The sequence below is a fragment of the Triturus cristatus genome, chromosome 5_1 (genome assembly GCF_964204655.1).
Source record: "Triturus cristatus chromosome 5_1, aTriCri1.1, whole genome shotgun sequence".
NCBI lineage: Eukaryota > Metazoa > Chordata > Amphibia > Caudata > Salamandridae > Triturus > Triturus cristatus.
Window position 1 is genome coordinate 780457571 of NC_140587.1, and position 16169 is coordinate 780473739.

The window sequence follows — 16169 nt, forward strand, 5'->3', positions numbered from 1 at the left end:
TCTGGAGGTTATGAATCCTTTTCACCCCCGTATCCCTGCCCAGGGGCTGCGGTATCAGTGATATAGCCGGAGCAGTGGCATGGGATATCTGCGGCTTGAATGGCGCCATGCCGCTTCTGATTCTCTCCCTCCCCTCCAATCACCCTGCGATCTTAAGCGTTTCGGTCTACATTCCTTTCAACGTTTCTGACCACCCTTGGTCTCTTGTGGTTTACTTATCCGTTCTCTAGTTCCGATTACTGTACACCCACTGAGCACGCCGCCGCCCCCCCACCTCGATACCACGCTTAACACTGCGTTCCGCCATGCCGTCAGATTTTTCTTTGCAATATTGCACCGCAATATACTGCCTTCCGAATCTCCACCATCAGGTCTTCCCTTGGTGACGGCTACATTGTGAGTCTGCTTATTTTCGTGCTGCCCGTCATAACCTGCACCCGTTTCCGGCCATGCATTTTATTAGCCCACTGTTTACGTCAACACACTATTACCCCGCACTACCCCCCTGCATTTTCTATCCATCTGATATTAGCGTTGTTTTCTGTATCGAGCTTAATTTGGCATTCTATTCCTTTATTTACAACATCCCTTTCCTTTCTCCCCATTAAAAGCTGGTCTGCATGTGGTACATTTGTTCGTGTGTATATAGTGCCGTACTGCCATTTGCCTTGGTACTGTCAGACGTATAGCCTAGGTCACTCGTTCCGTGGGTTTCTATTTTGCAGCGGGCGAGTGATTGGGGATAATCTTCGCTCCAAAGTTTTTTGATCTGCTACGCCCTTTCAAAACGAGCACTGGCAAAGTCAATATTCCTTGCTCTGACTTGGAGCCTTTTTTTGTTTGTTTTACAAGCGGATGCTACATAAGGGGAAATAAGACCTAAACGAGGCTGCCGCATGTTTGCACAAAAAGTATTAACTTGTTAAATTTGTGATGTGCCCATTTCACTGCTTGCTGACTTTCTTTCACAAGCCGTTCAGCTATAGTTGTCAAGGCATCAAGTAAGCCTCCATGCCTGGGTGATTTCTTGAGGCACTTTCTATTTCCATTTAACGCACTGAGATCACCGTTCGTGGTTATTGTCCAACAGACGTACAGAGCTCACTTATGATGCAAGGAAAATCCCGACTTCTTCACTCAAACACTGGATAGAACTAATTGCATGCTAAGTGTTTTCACATAACATTGTTATCAACTTTAGAGTAGTGTTAGTCCTCAATTTCAGCAGAATTTGGATTGGCAACATCTTCCTTCAAATTTAAAAATCGGGATTATTACCCCTAGCACAGTTGAAGCACGTGGGTGGTTTTACCGCATATGCAGGGCTTTAAGTGGGATGAAAAGACTGTGGGGGGGCTCTCAGAGGGGCGAGGCAGATGTAATTAGGGCGTGGCTTAAAGGTGAGCTAAAAATCTATGCTTAGCCTAGTGGATCACCCTACTGGTAATTTGCTGCTTCTGTCATTGTATCCAGATTTGTAATACAACAAATAACATTACTCTTACAACAAACCAAGACTATTGGCTTTGTCAGTGGTTGTTAGCTGCATATGATAAATAAGCACTAACTACAGCTTTGTTGTATATAACATAGAAAATGCTTAAGCACTGAAATGATGAGACTGAAATAACTATAACAAGTCTCTTTGAAGTTATATCAGAGGCAGTGAAGGGTGCCACTGCTGCAGAGTTAAGATTTTTTTTCACCCTCAGTGTGAGGTCAAAAATGGAGAGCCCGACAGTTATCAGTCTCTGCACCTGCTTTTTTTTAGAACTGCTGGGGCTGAGCACCGGCAGGACCCAGCCCACTTAAAGCTCTGCATAAATGCAATAATGCCTCAGGTGGTAAATTCATCAGATTGAAAGCTGTCCAACAGCACCTACAGCTAACTGAAATAACCCATAAACTGTGTTTAGCATAGTGTGCCCTCCGACTTGTATTTTGCTGTTTGTCATTGCATCCACATATACAACACAAGTAACATCATACCTGCAACAAGTCAGGACTATTGGCTTTGTCAATGGTTGTTTGTTGTATAAGATAAATAAGCAGCAACTATGGCGTGTATAAAATATTGAACAAGCATTAAAAATGCAATAGGTCTCACCTTTCATTAAGTTAAAGCCATTTGCTTTGCTATACAATAGCATTAGCAAAGCAAATGGCTTTAACTTAATTAAAGGCGAGGCCTATTGCATTTTCAATGCTTGTTTTAGCGGCAACCAAGAACTCATCCCAGATGCTGGCTTCCCGCTAGGCTTTACTGGTATGGATAATCTCACCATATTCCCGTCTCTTTGCTACACTCTCTGTTCTTTGGTTACTCCTCAGATCAATAACCAAATCGTTCTTGGCCATTTTACATGAGTCATCAACTATTCCTTCACTCTCGTTTTACGAGAGACCCTGCTGTTTTTACAGTCTATTATAAGCCCTCACTGCTTCTTCCTGGCGCGGACAGGCGCAGGGCAGGGCAGGGCCACCCTTGGCCTGGGCTGCGGTGATGCAGGGCTGCTCAAATAATCCCAATTGCGTTTCCCAGAAATTCAGTCCCCACCAGCTCCTCTCAAACAATCCATGCAATCTGGGACCTGGAGTCCCCGTCGAAGCACGTCCCTTGCTGCAGTTAAGCTGGGCTGCTTAAATACGCCTGATTGCGTTTCTCAGGTGTTCATCCCCCACCAGCTGGTCCCAAACAATTGGTGTATCTGGGATCTGGAGTCCCCCGCAAAGTGCATCGTGGGTTTATGTTTACCTGGGTTGTGTCATGATACAGTCTGCGATGTGACTGTGGGGGCTGAGGGGTGCATCAACCCTGCATTCCGAACCCATTGGTGAGGGGCTATGCCCTGTATTGCCCTCCTCACATTGCTTGGAGTTTGAGTCATCAAGCAGGCGAAGTCAACCCCATTGTTGGTGATACTTACTCTCAATGTATCTGTTAATGCTGATTACTGCTACTCCCCCGATCAAAAAAAGCAAAGCAATCTAATCTGTAATATGTTGCAGATATATATTAATTTGAGGCTGGTTCAAACTACAATCTAGTGTCTGTTGTCTTTGATTCCATGTCATGTTAATCCCCATGGGATGGCTGGGTGAACCCTAAAAGGGAAAGCCTGGCCTGTGTCCTGTCCCAAACAAAATGCCCCCACCATGCCCCAACAGGTGCAGGCATTTAACCGATGGGGAGGTTCGTGCAGGAAGGAAAAGCTACATAGTACCGGGAACGAATATGCCAAGGAATGTTGAGGTGCATCATCAGACCCCATGTGCGGGGCACAGGCGGAGAGCGTTACACTGCACCACGAAGACGCGATTGGGTTGCGTAAGCAACCACTGGTATCAGCATGGGATGCAATATTATCGGACTTTCGCTTGGCAAACCAGGACCCTGACACCACGATGGACACCCACGTAGCTCCCGTAGGACATAGATGCAATATGCGAGGCTGTTGATACTCCCTGGCACTAAAATATTACGCATCATTCACGTAGGCATGGGTGATTGCCATCGCACAACAATGTGTCACTAGGCTAGTAGCTTCTTTGACTGAGCAGGTGCATATTCTTCACAAGCATGGTTATGGCAGATGAGACGTATTGTTATTTAGCGCAATTGTATGTCTATAGATACCAGAGGGAGGTTCCCTACTAGTTTTACATCATGTTCTCCCCCTTCCCTTCTTTTTCACTTGCGTACCTGCATTACATATTTCTGGGACAGAACGTCACATTATTACACTTTGTGTTTAGAACTTACCATTAATGATATGTATATATACTGGCATAAACTGCCTTGTAATATGTCATGATCTTTTTTTATGATGGGAAACATATGACATGTATACAGTCTACTCTGTTATGTTTTGTTTAGTATTTTTTAAATTTCAAGAAAACAGCTGGCTTGCTTCCCCATTCAAACTGCTGGAGATGTGATAGTACGTCTTGTAACATTTCTCATATCATTTGCGGATGTCCAGTGATCCAACCCTTTTGGAATTATATAGGTAAAACCTTACATTCCACGATGCCTCTACAAACTCCACTTTCGCATGCTACCATTCTTCTGCATGATACACGTCAATCACAATCACTCTCTAAACCACAAGCCCGACTCTTACACACAGCCTTAGCTACAGCCAAAATTTGTATACTATGGCAATGGAAGTCACCTCAACCACCATCACAAGAAATATGGATGGTGGCCATGATTCAAACAGCTTCCTACGAACGTATTATATACAACATACAGGATCAATCTGATCTCTTTCTTCGAGTATGGTCACCTTTTCTAGCTTTAAATACCGATGCTAATATTAATGACCCATCTACACAGTAATTTAATTCTTATCCCTTTTCATTCTCATTCATCATTCATTATTGGTGGTTAATAAATCTTAATACATATTGTGTCTACCTATTTGTTGTTGTTTTTAATAGCTACTCACCAGAACACTTACATATAATTCTGTATCTTTTAATATATATATTTATACATCAAGTGAAATTATTATCCCTTATATTCATCTTTTCTCTATTCTTATTGGTTTTCTAGAGTGTCTTCTTTTCTCAGGAACATATTTATATAGCTTTATATAGCATTATGTCTTATATTTGTGTACATTTTCATTTATCGTTTTCTTTTGTGTTCCCTTCTTTGCCTTCCCTTTCTCTCTCCTCCCCCCCTTCCCGTAATTCCATCTTTTATGGCCTCAATATAAAGTCAAATATTTGTTTTTGCACGGATCTGTTTATGTATTTATTAAATTATATAATATGATTAATTATTCAGAAAGTTTTATTATATGCTTATATATAACAATTTTCTTATATATTTATTGTATGATAATGCAAACAGTTATTATACTATATGTATTCTTTTGTAAATTTCAATAAAAAATTGAACCACAAAAAAATTTCAAGAAAACACAATAAAACAGATTTAAACAACAAAAAAAACAGTGGGGCAATCGGAGATAAGCTGGACGATCTGGAAGAGGTGTAAGATTCAGTGCCTGGCTGACATGCTTAGGGAAGGAGAGAATAAATCAGTTCAAGAGCTACATGGAGATTTTAACCTACCGCACACGCCAGCTTGGAGATTTGAAAAGTGCCCTTTGGACAACACTTGGGAGGGCGCCCAATGAGCTAACGACCTCCCCACCAGATACTTACATTCATGTGTAGAAATATTTGAGGGATACCATTTCTGAGTTATACTCTTTTATCATTGATCGTGCCTACTCCTTAGACACGTCTAAGAGACTCAGAAGGTGTGGGAAAACCGACTTGAGCACACATTTGAGGATGAGGGAAGCAAGATTGAAGTTCAACCATTTCAAAATTCTCAATGGATGGCACTGGATGCTGGTTAAAGGTCTCGGTGCGAAACTAAGCCAAGTGGGTCCTGCTGGCGACGGGGGGGGGGGGGGGGGAGTAGGGGGGCATAGTTCATATTGTATGGGAATCCTGAAAGTTTTCGAATATTGGCACAGGTATAGACCACCCTAGAAACAGAACTGTTAGAACACACTGCCATTTGGGGCCCCTAAGGCACTCCTTCATGATTTCTTGGGATTACCCCCATTAACATCCCACGTGAAACAATGGTTATCGATGGCACTGGTAACAGCTAGAATGGTAATTTTGAGACTCTGTTAAACCCAGAGGGCCCCCCTCCCACAAACAGTGAATTGAAGACATCTATGAAATTGCTGGATATGAGAAAATAATTTACTGACTCAGGGACAACATGCACAAATTTGAGGAGATATGAGGCTTTTTCTTAGAAAGATGACAGGGTTAGATAAAGATTGCATATTAAAGGGGTTCATGAACTTGTGTGGGATTTTGGTCTTGTGTTCATTTTATTCATTTGGGGGGAGTGGAAGAAGGAGGGGAGATGGGCAGGGAAGCAAATGGTGGGTGCAGCCGATCGGCAGATTATTATGATTATGGGCAGGGTTATAGTATACGTGCAGTATGTTGTGATGTATGGTCATTATTTTTGGAAAATCAATAAATATATAGTATCAGAGAGTTCAAACCTGCATTAGTTGAAAACTTTCAACTAGTGAGCGGCAGGGCCTTGTGATGAGGCATGCTGCCTTACGGTGGGTGAGAGTCTCCAGGCCTACTAACAGCAATTTTTAGCAGGGTGACATTATACCCTGCTTTACAATTGGTTATAAGGGACATGAAATATGGGAGACAATACCACAATTGGCTCCTACTTCCCCTCCCTAGAGCGTTTCATGCTTATGTACTGAACGTTAGAGGGTGTACACTTGGGGTCTTCCTCTCTTCCTTTCTCACTTTTAGATGTGTACCTTTAAAATCTGCCACAGCTTTCTGTAAGTCCATGTGCTGTTGGTGGAAATGCTGGATCTCCTTCTCTGGCTCTGGGCACCCTGCCTCTGTTTTCTGGACATCCACAACTTTGCACCTGTAACAAAGAATAGAAGCGTGAAATGCAACCCACCATTCCCTGAGGTTTACACCGAATCAAGGAAGGTTACACCAAGTCATGTAATCAAGTTGAAATTTAGGTTCTACATCTTGCAAAACCATTGACACTTACACACGTGTTTGAACAATCTGGATTTCAATATAAGTGTACATTTAATCAACGTGTGATTATGGAGTCCATGTAATATTCATTTACCTTTTTATTAAAATGTAGATACATATTGAATCTGTGGGATTACAATATAACATATGATTCGGCTCAGCAGCTGACGAGCTTAGATGTTTGAGATCGAAGGTTAATTTACAAAACGTTATGGGCACCAAATTCCATTTAATTGCAAAAAAATCAATTTGCTTGAGTTAATTCGACATACTTGGCGAAAATATTTGTCATGGAAATTGCCCTTATAGATAGAGAAAATCTGCCAATATATTGGATTTTTCAGCATTTGTAAATGCAATCGCAAGGCAGGACAACGGGAATTCCAAGAAAGCCCTCCACAACTTAGTAGGTTTCAGGAAGTTCACAAACAACGTGGAGGTAGTTCTGCACACAGCGAACACACACACACACATCTACTTCTGTGAAAATCAGGAAGAAGTGCCTTTCCATTGAAGGAAAGTGCAGAGAACATCCCCATATTTAATGTGGGTCTGGGGACCCTACAGGGAAAGATATTGTCCCTACGAAGAGAAAACTAAATTGAGTGTACAAATGCATAGTTTTACATCAAGTATTCAAGCTGAATTTTCCACCAGTGCAATTCAGAATGAGATAATCGTGCCCTCTTGAGTACTAGTGAAATCTAGGTCTGTCATAGATTTCCATGTATATTCTTGGGCTTCTTTCTGAATCCCTTTAAAATCCGAAATCTACTCAACATTTGTGAGTAACCATGGTATTTATAAATTGGACCCTATGGGAGTTGCAGCACTGCAGGCAGATTGCACCCAACACCAACTTTGCTCCAACGTCTCAGGCACAAAATTCACAATTTTAAGATGCGCCCTTCTCAGGCACAAAATTCATGATTTTAAGATGCGTACTTCTCAAGCACAAAATTCATTAATTTTAAGATGCACACTTCTAAGGCGTAAAATTCACGATTTTCAGATGTGCACGTCTCAGGCACAAAATTCACGATTTTCAGATGTGCACATATCAGGCACCAAATTCGCAATTTTAAGATGTGTACGTCTGAGGAACAAAATTAACGATTTTAAGATGTGCAATTGATGACTAGTTGGCCAAACGCCAACAGTGGAGCAGTGTGTGGAAGAACGAAGCAGTAAGAGGCTGCTGTCAAAGTCATTAAAATACCTAATAAATAATCACAAAATGTTGTTTTTCAGGCTACACGACATTCCCCTTCAGTCAATAAGACTGAGAGAGGGTCCCAAAAGTGCCATCTCATTGACATATCGAAAATTAGTCAATAACATGCCGGATCCCCTCTTACAGCTCCGTAGTCAGTGGGAAAAAGATGTGGTGGAGCTGGAGGATGACGACTGGCAGGACACCCTCGCATGTCCCAAAGAGATAGCAATTTCATCTCGGCTGAGGCTAGTGCAACTCAAAATACTACATAGAGTTTACTTGTCAAGTACCACCCTGGTGAAGATGGGCTACAGAGATGACCATGGGTGTAGTAGAGGGTGTGGCCTGAAAGGCACTTTTATTCATACCATCTGGGAATGTGCTTACATCCAACGATACTGGGCGGAGGTGACCCAGTGCATGGCAAGGGTGATGGGAAAACAAGTAGAGCACAAGATAAAAATATGTCTCTTAAACGTGTGGGATCTCACCGATTTGAACGGGAAAGAGAAAATCTGGGTGATGCTTGGCATGTCCGTGGCCAAGCGAAATACAGCAAAACTGTGGAAAGCTCGCGATACTCCAACACTGGGTACATGGAAGAAAGACATGGACTGGTGCATGGTAATGGAAAAAACTGTATATGAGTCACGAGGTTGTCCCAAGAAATGGTCACAGGACTGTGGTAAATGGAACAAATATAGAGGGAATATTTGTGAGCCCCCACAAGCAACACAACATCCTGAATCAGACATAGACTAACAGTAGTTTTTGAGGGATACACAAAGATAGTAGAATCAGAAGCTAGAGTTCGTAAATGACGCCCGATTATTTGTAATTATGTTGTTGCAAGTAATGCTTGGAATTGTACTTGGATTGTATTTAACTTGTCATCAATAAAATTAATCTTTAAAAAAAAAAAGAGACTGGAAGAGGGAGTGAATGCTTGAGTAAGTCAGTGGGCAAATGAGTGATTAAGCAAGAGTGAGGCAGAAACACCACTTAAATGTGCGCAGCGCAATATAACCACCTCTTTGTAGTAAGGTCTACGGTGGATTACATGCAGGCCATACTAGCAAAATGTCATTTCATTACTTTTGACTATGCCTCCTTAACCTCTGTTCATTTGAGGACTATAGGCATGGTACATCATTTCCTTTGGTTTTGCTTTGTTCGCCATAAGTTGGCAGGGTATGCTCAGACGTGAGTCCCTTGCTCACTTTGTCACTGGATTCAAGCAAGCCTGGCTGAAGACGGCTGAAATGCCAGAAACCGGTCCTAGGAAGCTTGTTTCCGGTCCAGGGAAGACATGGCTTGGCAGTTTGGGCTGGACTGTTCCCATGAGGCACAGGGTCAGACTGATTTGCATATGGCCATGTCTGAACTGGGGTGGCAGAGTGGGCTAAAGAACAGTGATGGATTAAACCCAGATCAGTTGACTGGGGGTGAGTGCTTGCAATGTTCAACACTCCGTCCATCATTTCCTTTGGTTTTGCTTTATTCGCCATAAGTTGCCAGGGTATGCTCAGACGTGAGTCCCTTGCTCACTTTGCCACTGGATTCAAGCAAGCTTGGCTGAAGACGGCTGAAATGCCAGAAACCGGTCCTAGGAAGCTTGTTTCCGGTCCAGGGAAGACATGGCTTGGCAGTTCGGGCTGGACTGTTCCCATGAGGCACAGGGTCAGACTGATTTGCATATGGCCATGTCTGAACTGGGGTGGCAGAGTGGACTAAAGAACGGTGATGGATTAAACCCAGATCAGTTGACTGGGGGTGAGTGCTTGCAATGTTCAACACTCCGTCCATCATTTCCTTTGGTTTTGCTTTGTTCGCCATAAGTTGGCAGGTTATGCTCAGACGTGAGTCCCTTGCTCACATTGCCACTGGATTCAAGCAAGCCTGGCTGAAGACGGCTGAAATGCCAGAAACCGGTCCTAGGAAGCTTGTTTCCGGTCCAGGGAAGACATGGCTTGGCAGTTCGGGCTGGACTGTTCCCATGAGGCACAGGGTCAGACTGATTTGCATATGGCCATGTCTGAACTGGGGTGACAGAGTGGGCTAAAGAACGGTGATGGATTAAACCCAGATCAGTTGACTGGGGGTGAGTGCTTGCAATGTTCAACACTCCGTCCATCATTTCCTTTGGTTTTGCTTTGATCGCCATAAGTTGGCAGGGTATGCTCAGACGTGAGTCCCTTGCCCACTTTGCCACTGGATTCAAGCAAGCCTGGCTGAAGACGGCTGAAATGCCAGAAACCGGTCCTAGGAAGCTTGTTTCCGGTCCAGGGAAGACATGGCTTGGCAGTTCAGGCTGGACTGTTCCCATGAGGCACAGGGTCAGACTGATTTGCATATGGCCATGTCTGAACTGGGGTGGCAGAGTGGGCTAAAGAACGGTGATGGATTAAACCCAGATCAGTTGACTGGGGGTGAGTGCTTGCAATGTTCAACACTCCGTCCATCATTTCCTTTGGTTTTGCTTTGTTCACCATAAGTTGGCAGGGTATGCTCAGACGTGAGTCCCTTGCTCACTTTGCCACTGGATTCAAGCAAGCCTGGCTGAAGACGGCTGAAATGCCAGAAACCGGTCCTAGGAAGCTTGTTTCCGGTCCAGGGAAGACATGGCTTGGCAGTTCGGGCTGGACTGTTCCCGTGAGGCACAGGGTCAGACTGATTTGCATATGGCCATGTCTGAACTGGGGTAGCAGAGTGGGCTAAAGAACGGTGATGGATTAAACCCAGATCAGTTGACTGGGGGTGAGTGCTTGCAATGTTCAACACTCCGTCCATCATTTCCTTTGGTTTTGCTTTATAGGCATGGTACTTCAGGAAACATTTTGCGGGTGAGTAGTAAATACGAATCACACAGGAATGTGTTGGAAAATCAGAGAGTCATGTTACAGCAGTATCAGGCTAAGAAAATAAAATTGAATGGAAATTGTAAAATTAAGTGTGATTTTAAAAACATTGAATTTAATGACCAGTTTAGTGTATTTCATATAGACTTTCTGTACCTAAATAAACATAGTGACATAGACCTGAGAATAACTCGAAAATATTGAGACTTGATCATTCTAAGGGCCCTAAGTTCAGATCTTAGAGACAATCTGCTCATTGTACGAAAGAAAATAAAGGGTCTTACCTGTTCAGGAGCATTCTAGATGCCTAGAAAAAAGGACAAAAGGGAGTTACGTTTTTACTGGAATATTTATCATTATTGACTGTAAAACAAGAGCAACATTTCTAGTGCTTAATAATGAAAGGGGATTCTAAATACATGCAAGCAAAATCTGGTTATTTCTGGAGAGAAAGGAGAGAGGAGGTACAGGCCAAGATACCAAGATACATAAAGAGTTTAGGTAGAACAGTGGATAGTCATTGAAACCACATTGTTAATCAGACAGATGTACAATATGAAAATGCAGCATTTTGAGTGTACCCAAGCCACGTAATGTCTTTTAGGCGGAATTAAATATAGCCAGAAGATGAGACAACCCAAACATCACTATCCCTAGTTTAAATAAAATCTGCCTGTTAGAAAATAGTTTTCTAATAAGAGCTAGAGTGCTAACCTGACTGACTGAATGACCTAACTTACTGGTAATCCTTCAATATTACACATGGAAAAGTGAAAGGAGCTTAGCTTAAAGTGATATATGCTCAGTCAGCGTCAAACCCTTTCTGTTTGCTTCTCCTATCTCAGTAGGGATACTTCGGGGTATAGAGGGGAACTGAGCCTTGGAGGGTCCTGTAGACTTTAATCAGCTGCACCACTGCGGTTACACCCCTAAGTAGGGCTTCAGAACCAGGAAGTTGTGATACATCTGCAGTATCACTGGACGTTGGGTCACCAGAACCCCAAGGGTAGCAAAAGCCCCATAGCATCACAGCTTGCAGCCACCTAGAGCATTCCCTGTACCACCCCTCGAACCCCACAACCTCCCCGACAGCTTATTTTTTACTGCTTTGGATTAGGGAAATGGCAAAAAGTTAAAAATACAGAAAGTAAACACAGCTGTTACAGCAATAATTACTATATATTTCTGCTGCTATCTTCTTGAATCCTGAGACAGCAAATGTAGTAATGGGCATGCCAGGGATAGCAGTTATTACTGCTGACTACTACTAATTTATGCCCACACAAGTACCCAATCAGTTTTAGAAAGGAAGATGGTTGCTTCTCCAGTTAACTCACCTGAAGTAGGTCCCCACCAAGCTGTCTGTAATTCTCCTCTATCTCTTGGATGAGTTTCCTGAGGCGGGAGCTTCGTTCTTCCAGCTTGGCGACATTACCCTGAATTGTCTTCAGAGTCTTCTCTTCTTCCAGTTGCAGTCTGGACAGAAGGAATTTCTCTTCCTCCTTCAGGAACCGCTGCAGACCCTCAAACTCCAACTCAATTATCAGTCTCTGGCGCCTGAATTGAGTCTAAGGGAGATAAACAGAAGAGGAATGAAGAGTGAATGCCCAAATATATTGAAAATAAGAGCAGAGTTCAGAAGGAACATGGTGGCCGCTTGCAAACTGGAACAGAAATGGTGATCGTATGAGCAGCACAAATAGCTATGGGCTCCCAATACAACACAGCAAGGTACAACGTCTGTCAGTTTCAGGTTGCAACAGAGGTACAGTCTAAATAGTAACCCCACATCAAGCCAATTCTTTTTTCTCTATGTTGGCTACTCTCCCCAGAAGAACCATAATATCTTTCCTATAAATTCCTCTACCTGCAGAATCATTTAGTGCCTGAAATAAATAGTATAAGCCCAGAGGGATTAGCTCCACTAGAAGCATATCTGTCATCCTAAAAATAAAGCAGTTGAAATGTTTTTCCTCGACTAGTCCTCAACCTCGTGAGCACTCTGGCTGTGGATCCTCTGTTTCTAGATCTATGTCTTGACCACACCCTTCTTGAAAGTCCCAAAAATGTAGAAAGTAGCATTTTGCTCCATCTCTCTAATTAAGGCTCTCTTCTTCTGCCTCTATTCACGATTTTCAGGAATATAATTTCCTACTACTAGTTCTTCTGTTTTTGTGAGAATCTGGGCAGATGGTGCCAGGGAGGTCAGAAGGTACTGAGCTCCAGATGTACCACCATGGGTCTTTTGCCTCTGGTGTCCTGGAGCCCTCAACAGTGGACCCGCAAACTTGTACCTAAGAACGCCTTTTTAGCACGTTACTTTCATGATAGCGAATCTGAGCAGGGCTAAAGACTCAAATCTCAGCAGCCTAAGAATCAATACTTAGTAAGTCGGCCTCTGGTTAGGGCTTTTTTTTTTTTAAACATATTTTATTAACCGATTGCACAGGTGTTACAGGACCCTGAATATCAGAGTTGACAACAGATTCACATTGCAGCATATCTCTATAGCAATCTATTTGTACATTTGCCATAAGGAATATGCTACTTACCAGTATGCATCTGTTCTTGGCATGTAGAGCTGCAGAGTCACACACTGAGGATAAGATCGCCATCTGGTGTTGGGCTCGGATGATTGCAGGTTGTTGTTGTCTTCGGAGAAGCCTTTGGTCACGAGGTTGGTGACTCCTCCCCTGGACAACAGTGCGCATGGGCATCCACTCCATCGGCAGATTGTTTTTCGCCATGTTGGGAAAAGATGGAGTATATAGAAAAGAAAGAAAGGATGTCCATGTGTAATGTCTAAGTAAGACGGATGCTGGAACAGATACAGGTCCCGGGGAGGCGGGCGGGCGTGTGTGACTCTGCAGCTCTACATGCCAAGAACAGATGCATACTGGTAAGTAGCATATTCCGTTCGAGGCATATGAGCTGCAGATCACACACTGAGGATAGATTATATAGCAGTGCTCCCCTTAGCGGTGGTCGCCTGTATCCGTTGCAGCAGTTTGAAATAAAGTTTTTAGGACAGCCTGGCCCACGGAGGCCTGTTGTTTGGCCTGTACGTCAACACAATAGTGTTTAGTGAAGGTATGCGTGGTAGACCATGTGGCTGCCTTGCAAATGTCTTCTAAGGGAATATTGCCTAAGAAGGCCATAGAAGCCCCTATTTTACGCGTGGAGTGCGCCCTAGGGGGAACTGTGAGTGTACGTTTAGCCTTGAGGTAGCATATTTGGATGCATTTAACTATCCACCTGGCTATTCCTGATTTGGAGATCGGGTTGCCTTTGTGTGGTGGCGCGAAAGCAACAAAGAGTTGTTTTGTCTTTCGAAAAGGTTTTGTTCTGTCGATGTAATAAAGCAAAGCTCTTTTAACATCTAAGGTATGTAGGGCCCTTTCAGCTACCGAGTCTGGATTTGGGAAAAAGACCGGTAGTTCTACTGATTGGTTAAGGTGGAAAGGGGAAATCACTTTTGGAAGAAATTTAGGGTTTGTCCTAAGAACCACTTTGTTACGGTGTAGTTGTAAGAAAGGTTCTTCAAGTGTAAGGGCTTGTATTTCACTTACTCTGCGCAGGGAAGTGATTGCGATAAGGAAGGCTACCTTCCATGTTAGGAATTGCAATTCACATTTGTGCATAGGTTCAAATGGGGGGCCCATGAGTCTTGTTAGAACCACATTGAGATTCCACACTGGGGCAGGTGGCAATCTTGGGGGAAGAATCCTTTTGAGACCTTCCATAAACGCTTTGATGGCTGGTACCTTAAAAAGGGACAGGTGTTGCCTATTTTGCAAGTAGGCTGCCAAGGCTGCTAGGTGTAATCGTATAGAGGAATACGCTAGGTTGCATCTTTGCAAGTGTAGTAAATAGCAAATGATGTTTTGGATGGAAGCATCCAATGGGTGTATGTCATTATTAGCGCAGTAGATGGCAAATCGTTTCCATTTAGCGGCATAACACGCTCTAGTAGTAGGTCGTCTGGCTTCTTTTATGATATTCATACAGTCTGGAGGGAGATTGAGGTAACCGAACTCTAGGACCTCAGGAGCCAGATCGCTAGGTTCAGTGTTTGAGGATCTGGGTGTCTGATTTCTCCATGGTTCTGGGTTAATAGATCCGGGGAGAGGCGTAGCTTTTGATGTGGAACTAAAGATAGTTCCAGAAGTGTGGTGAACCACGGTTGACGTGCCCAAGTGGGAGCCACTAGTATTAGTGTTAGTGACTGTTGTTTCAGTTTGCGTACCACAAATGGAACTAGTGGGAGAGGCGGAAAGGCGTACGCAAATCTGCCTGACCAGTTCATCCATAGGGCATTGCCCTTCGACTGTGGGTGTGGAAACCTGGCGGCGAAGGTTGGGCATTTTGTGTTTTCGGCGGTGGCGAACAGGTCTATGTCTGGTTGTCCCCACTTTTGGAAGAAGGGGAGTAGAACTTTGGGGTGTAGTTCCCATTCGTGGATCTGTTGTGTGTGGCGACTTAGGAGGTCGGCCACTTGATTGTGGATCCCTGGGAGATGTTCTGCTAACAGGTAGATGTTTTGGGGAATTGCCCATCTCCAGATTTGCTGTGCCAGTTGGGACAGTTGGAGAGAGTGTGTCCCTCCCTGTTTCTGTATATAATACATTGTCGTCATGTTGTCTGTGCGTATGAGGACAGTTTTGTTCTTTAGGTGAATTTGAAAGGATTTTAGTGCTAGGAACACTGCTAAGAGTTCCAGGTGGTTGATGTGGAGCAGTTTTTGTTGGCTGGTCCATCTGCCCTGAGTGGTATGGTGGAGGAGGTGGGCTCCCCACCCCGTGAGAGATGCGTCTGTAGTTAGCACAACTTGTGGAAGAGGCTCTAAGAACGGTCTCCCTTTGGACAGGTTGATGGTGTTCCACCATTTCAGTGATCGAAGTGAGCGACTGTCCACCAACACCAGATCGGTAAGTTGTCCGTGAGCTTGGTTCCACTGTTGTGCTAAGCATTCTTGTAAGGGACGCATTTGAAGTCGTGCGTGTGGGACTATGGAGATGCACGACGCCATCATGCCTAGGAGCTGCATGAACACTCTTGCTGGAAGAGATGGATGAGTTTGAAATTGAGAGATGAGATTTTGTATACTGGCTATCCTGGCTGTGCTGGGATAGGCAATGGCTTTGGATGTATCTATGGTTGCTCCTAGATACTGATGTAAGTGGGAAGGTTGTAGGTGGGATTTGGGGTAGTTGATAGTGAATCCCAAATCGTGGAGAGTTTGAATCGTGCGATGAGTGTGGAGAACGCATTTTTGGTATGTATTGGCTTTTATGAGCCAATCGTCCAGATAGGGGAAGACATGGATCTGTTGTCTTCTGAGATGCGCTGCCACGACTGCTAGGCACTTGGTGAACACTCTGGGTGCTGTTGTTACTCCGAATGGGAGAACTGTAAATTGATAGTGTTGCCCATCTACCACAAATCGTAGATATTTTCTGTGAGCGGGATGCATAGGGATGTGAAAGTATGCGTCCTTGAGGTCCAATGTGGCGAGGAAGTCT

The 16169-nt window shown here is 43.8% G+C and overlaps 1 protein-coding gene across 2 annotated transcripts in view; it reads right to left on the reverse strand.

The window, feature by feature from the left end:
- Positions 1-16169, reverse strand: part of LOC146831468 (E3 ubiquitin-protein ligase TRIM39-like) — a 121820-nt gene that overhangs the window by 53529 nt on the left and 52122 nt on the right. For both annotated transcript variants that reach the window (XM_085605788.1, XM_085605787.1), the window contains exons 3-5: positions 11985-12215; positions 10932-10954; positions 6333-6448 (exon numbers count right to left, since the gene is read on the reverse strand). In XM_085605788.1, coding sequence (XP_085461914.1) covers positions 6333-6448; positions 10932-10954; positions 11985-12215 — 370 coding nt within the window. The remainder of the gene's footprint in view (positions 1-6332; positions 6449-10931; positions 10955-11984; positions 12216-16169) is intronic.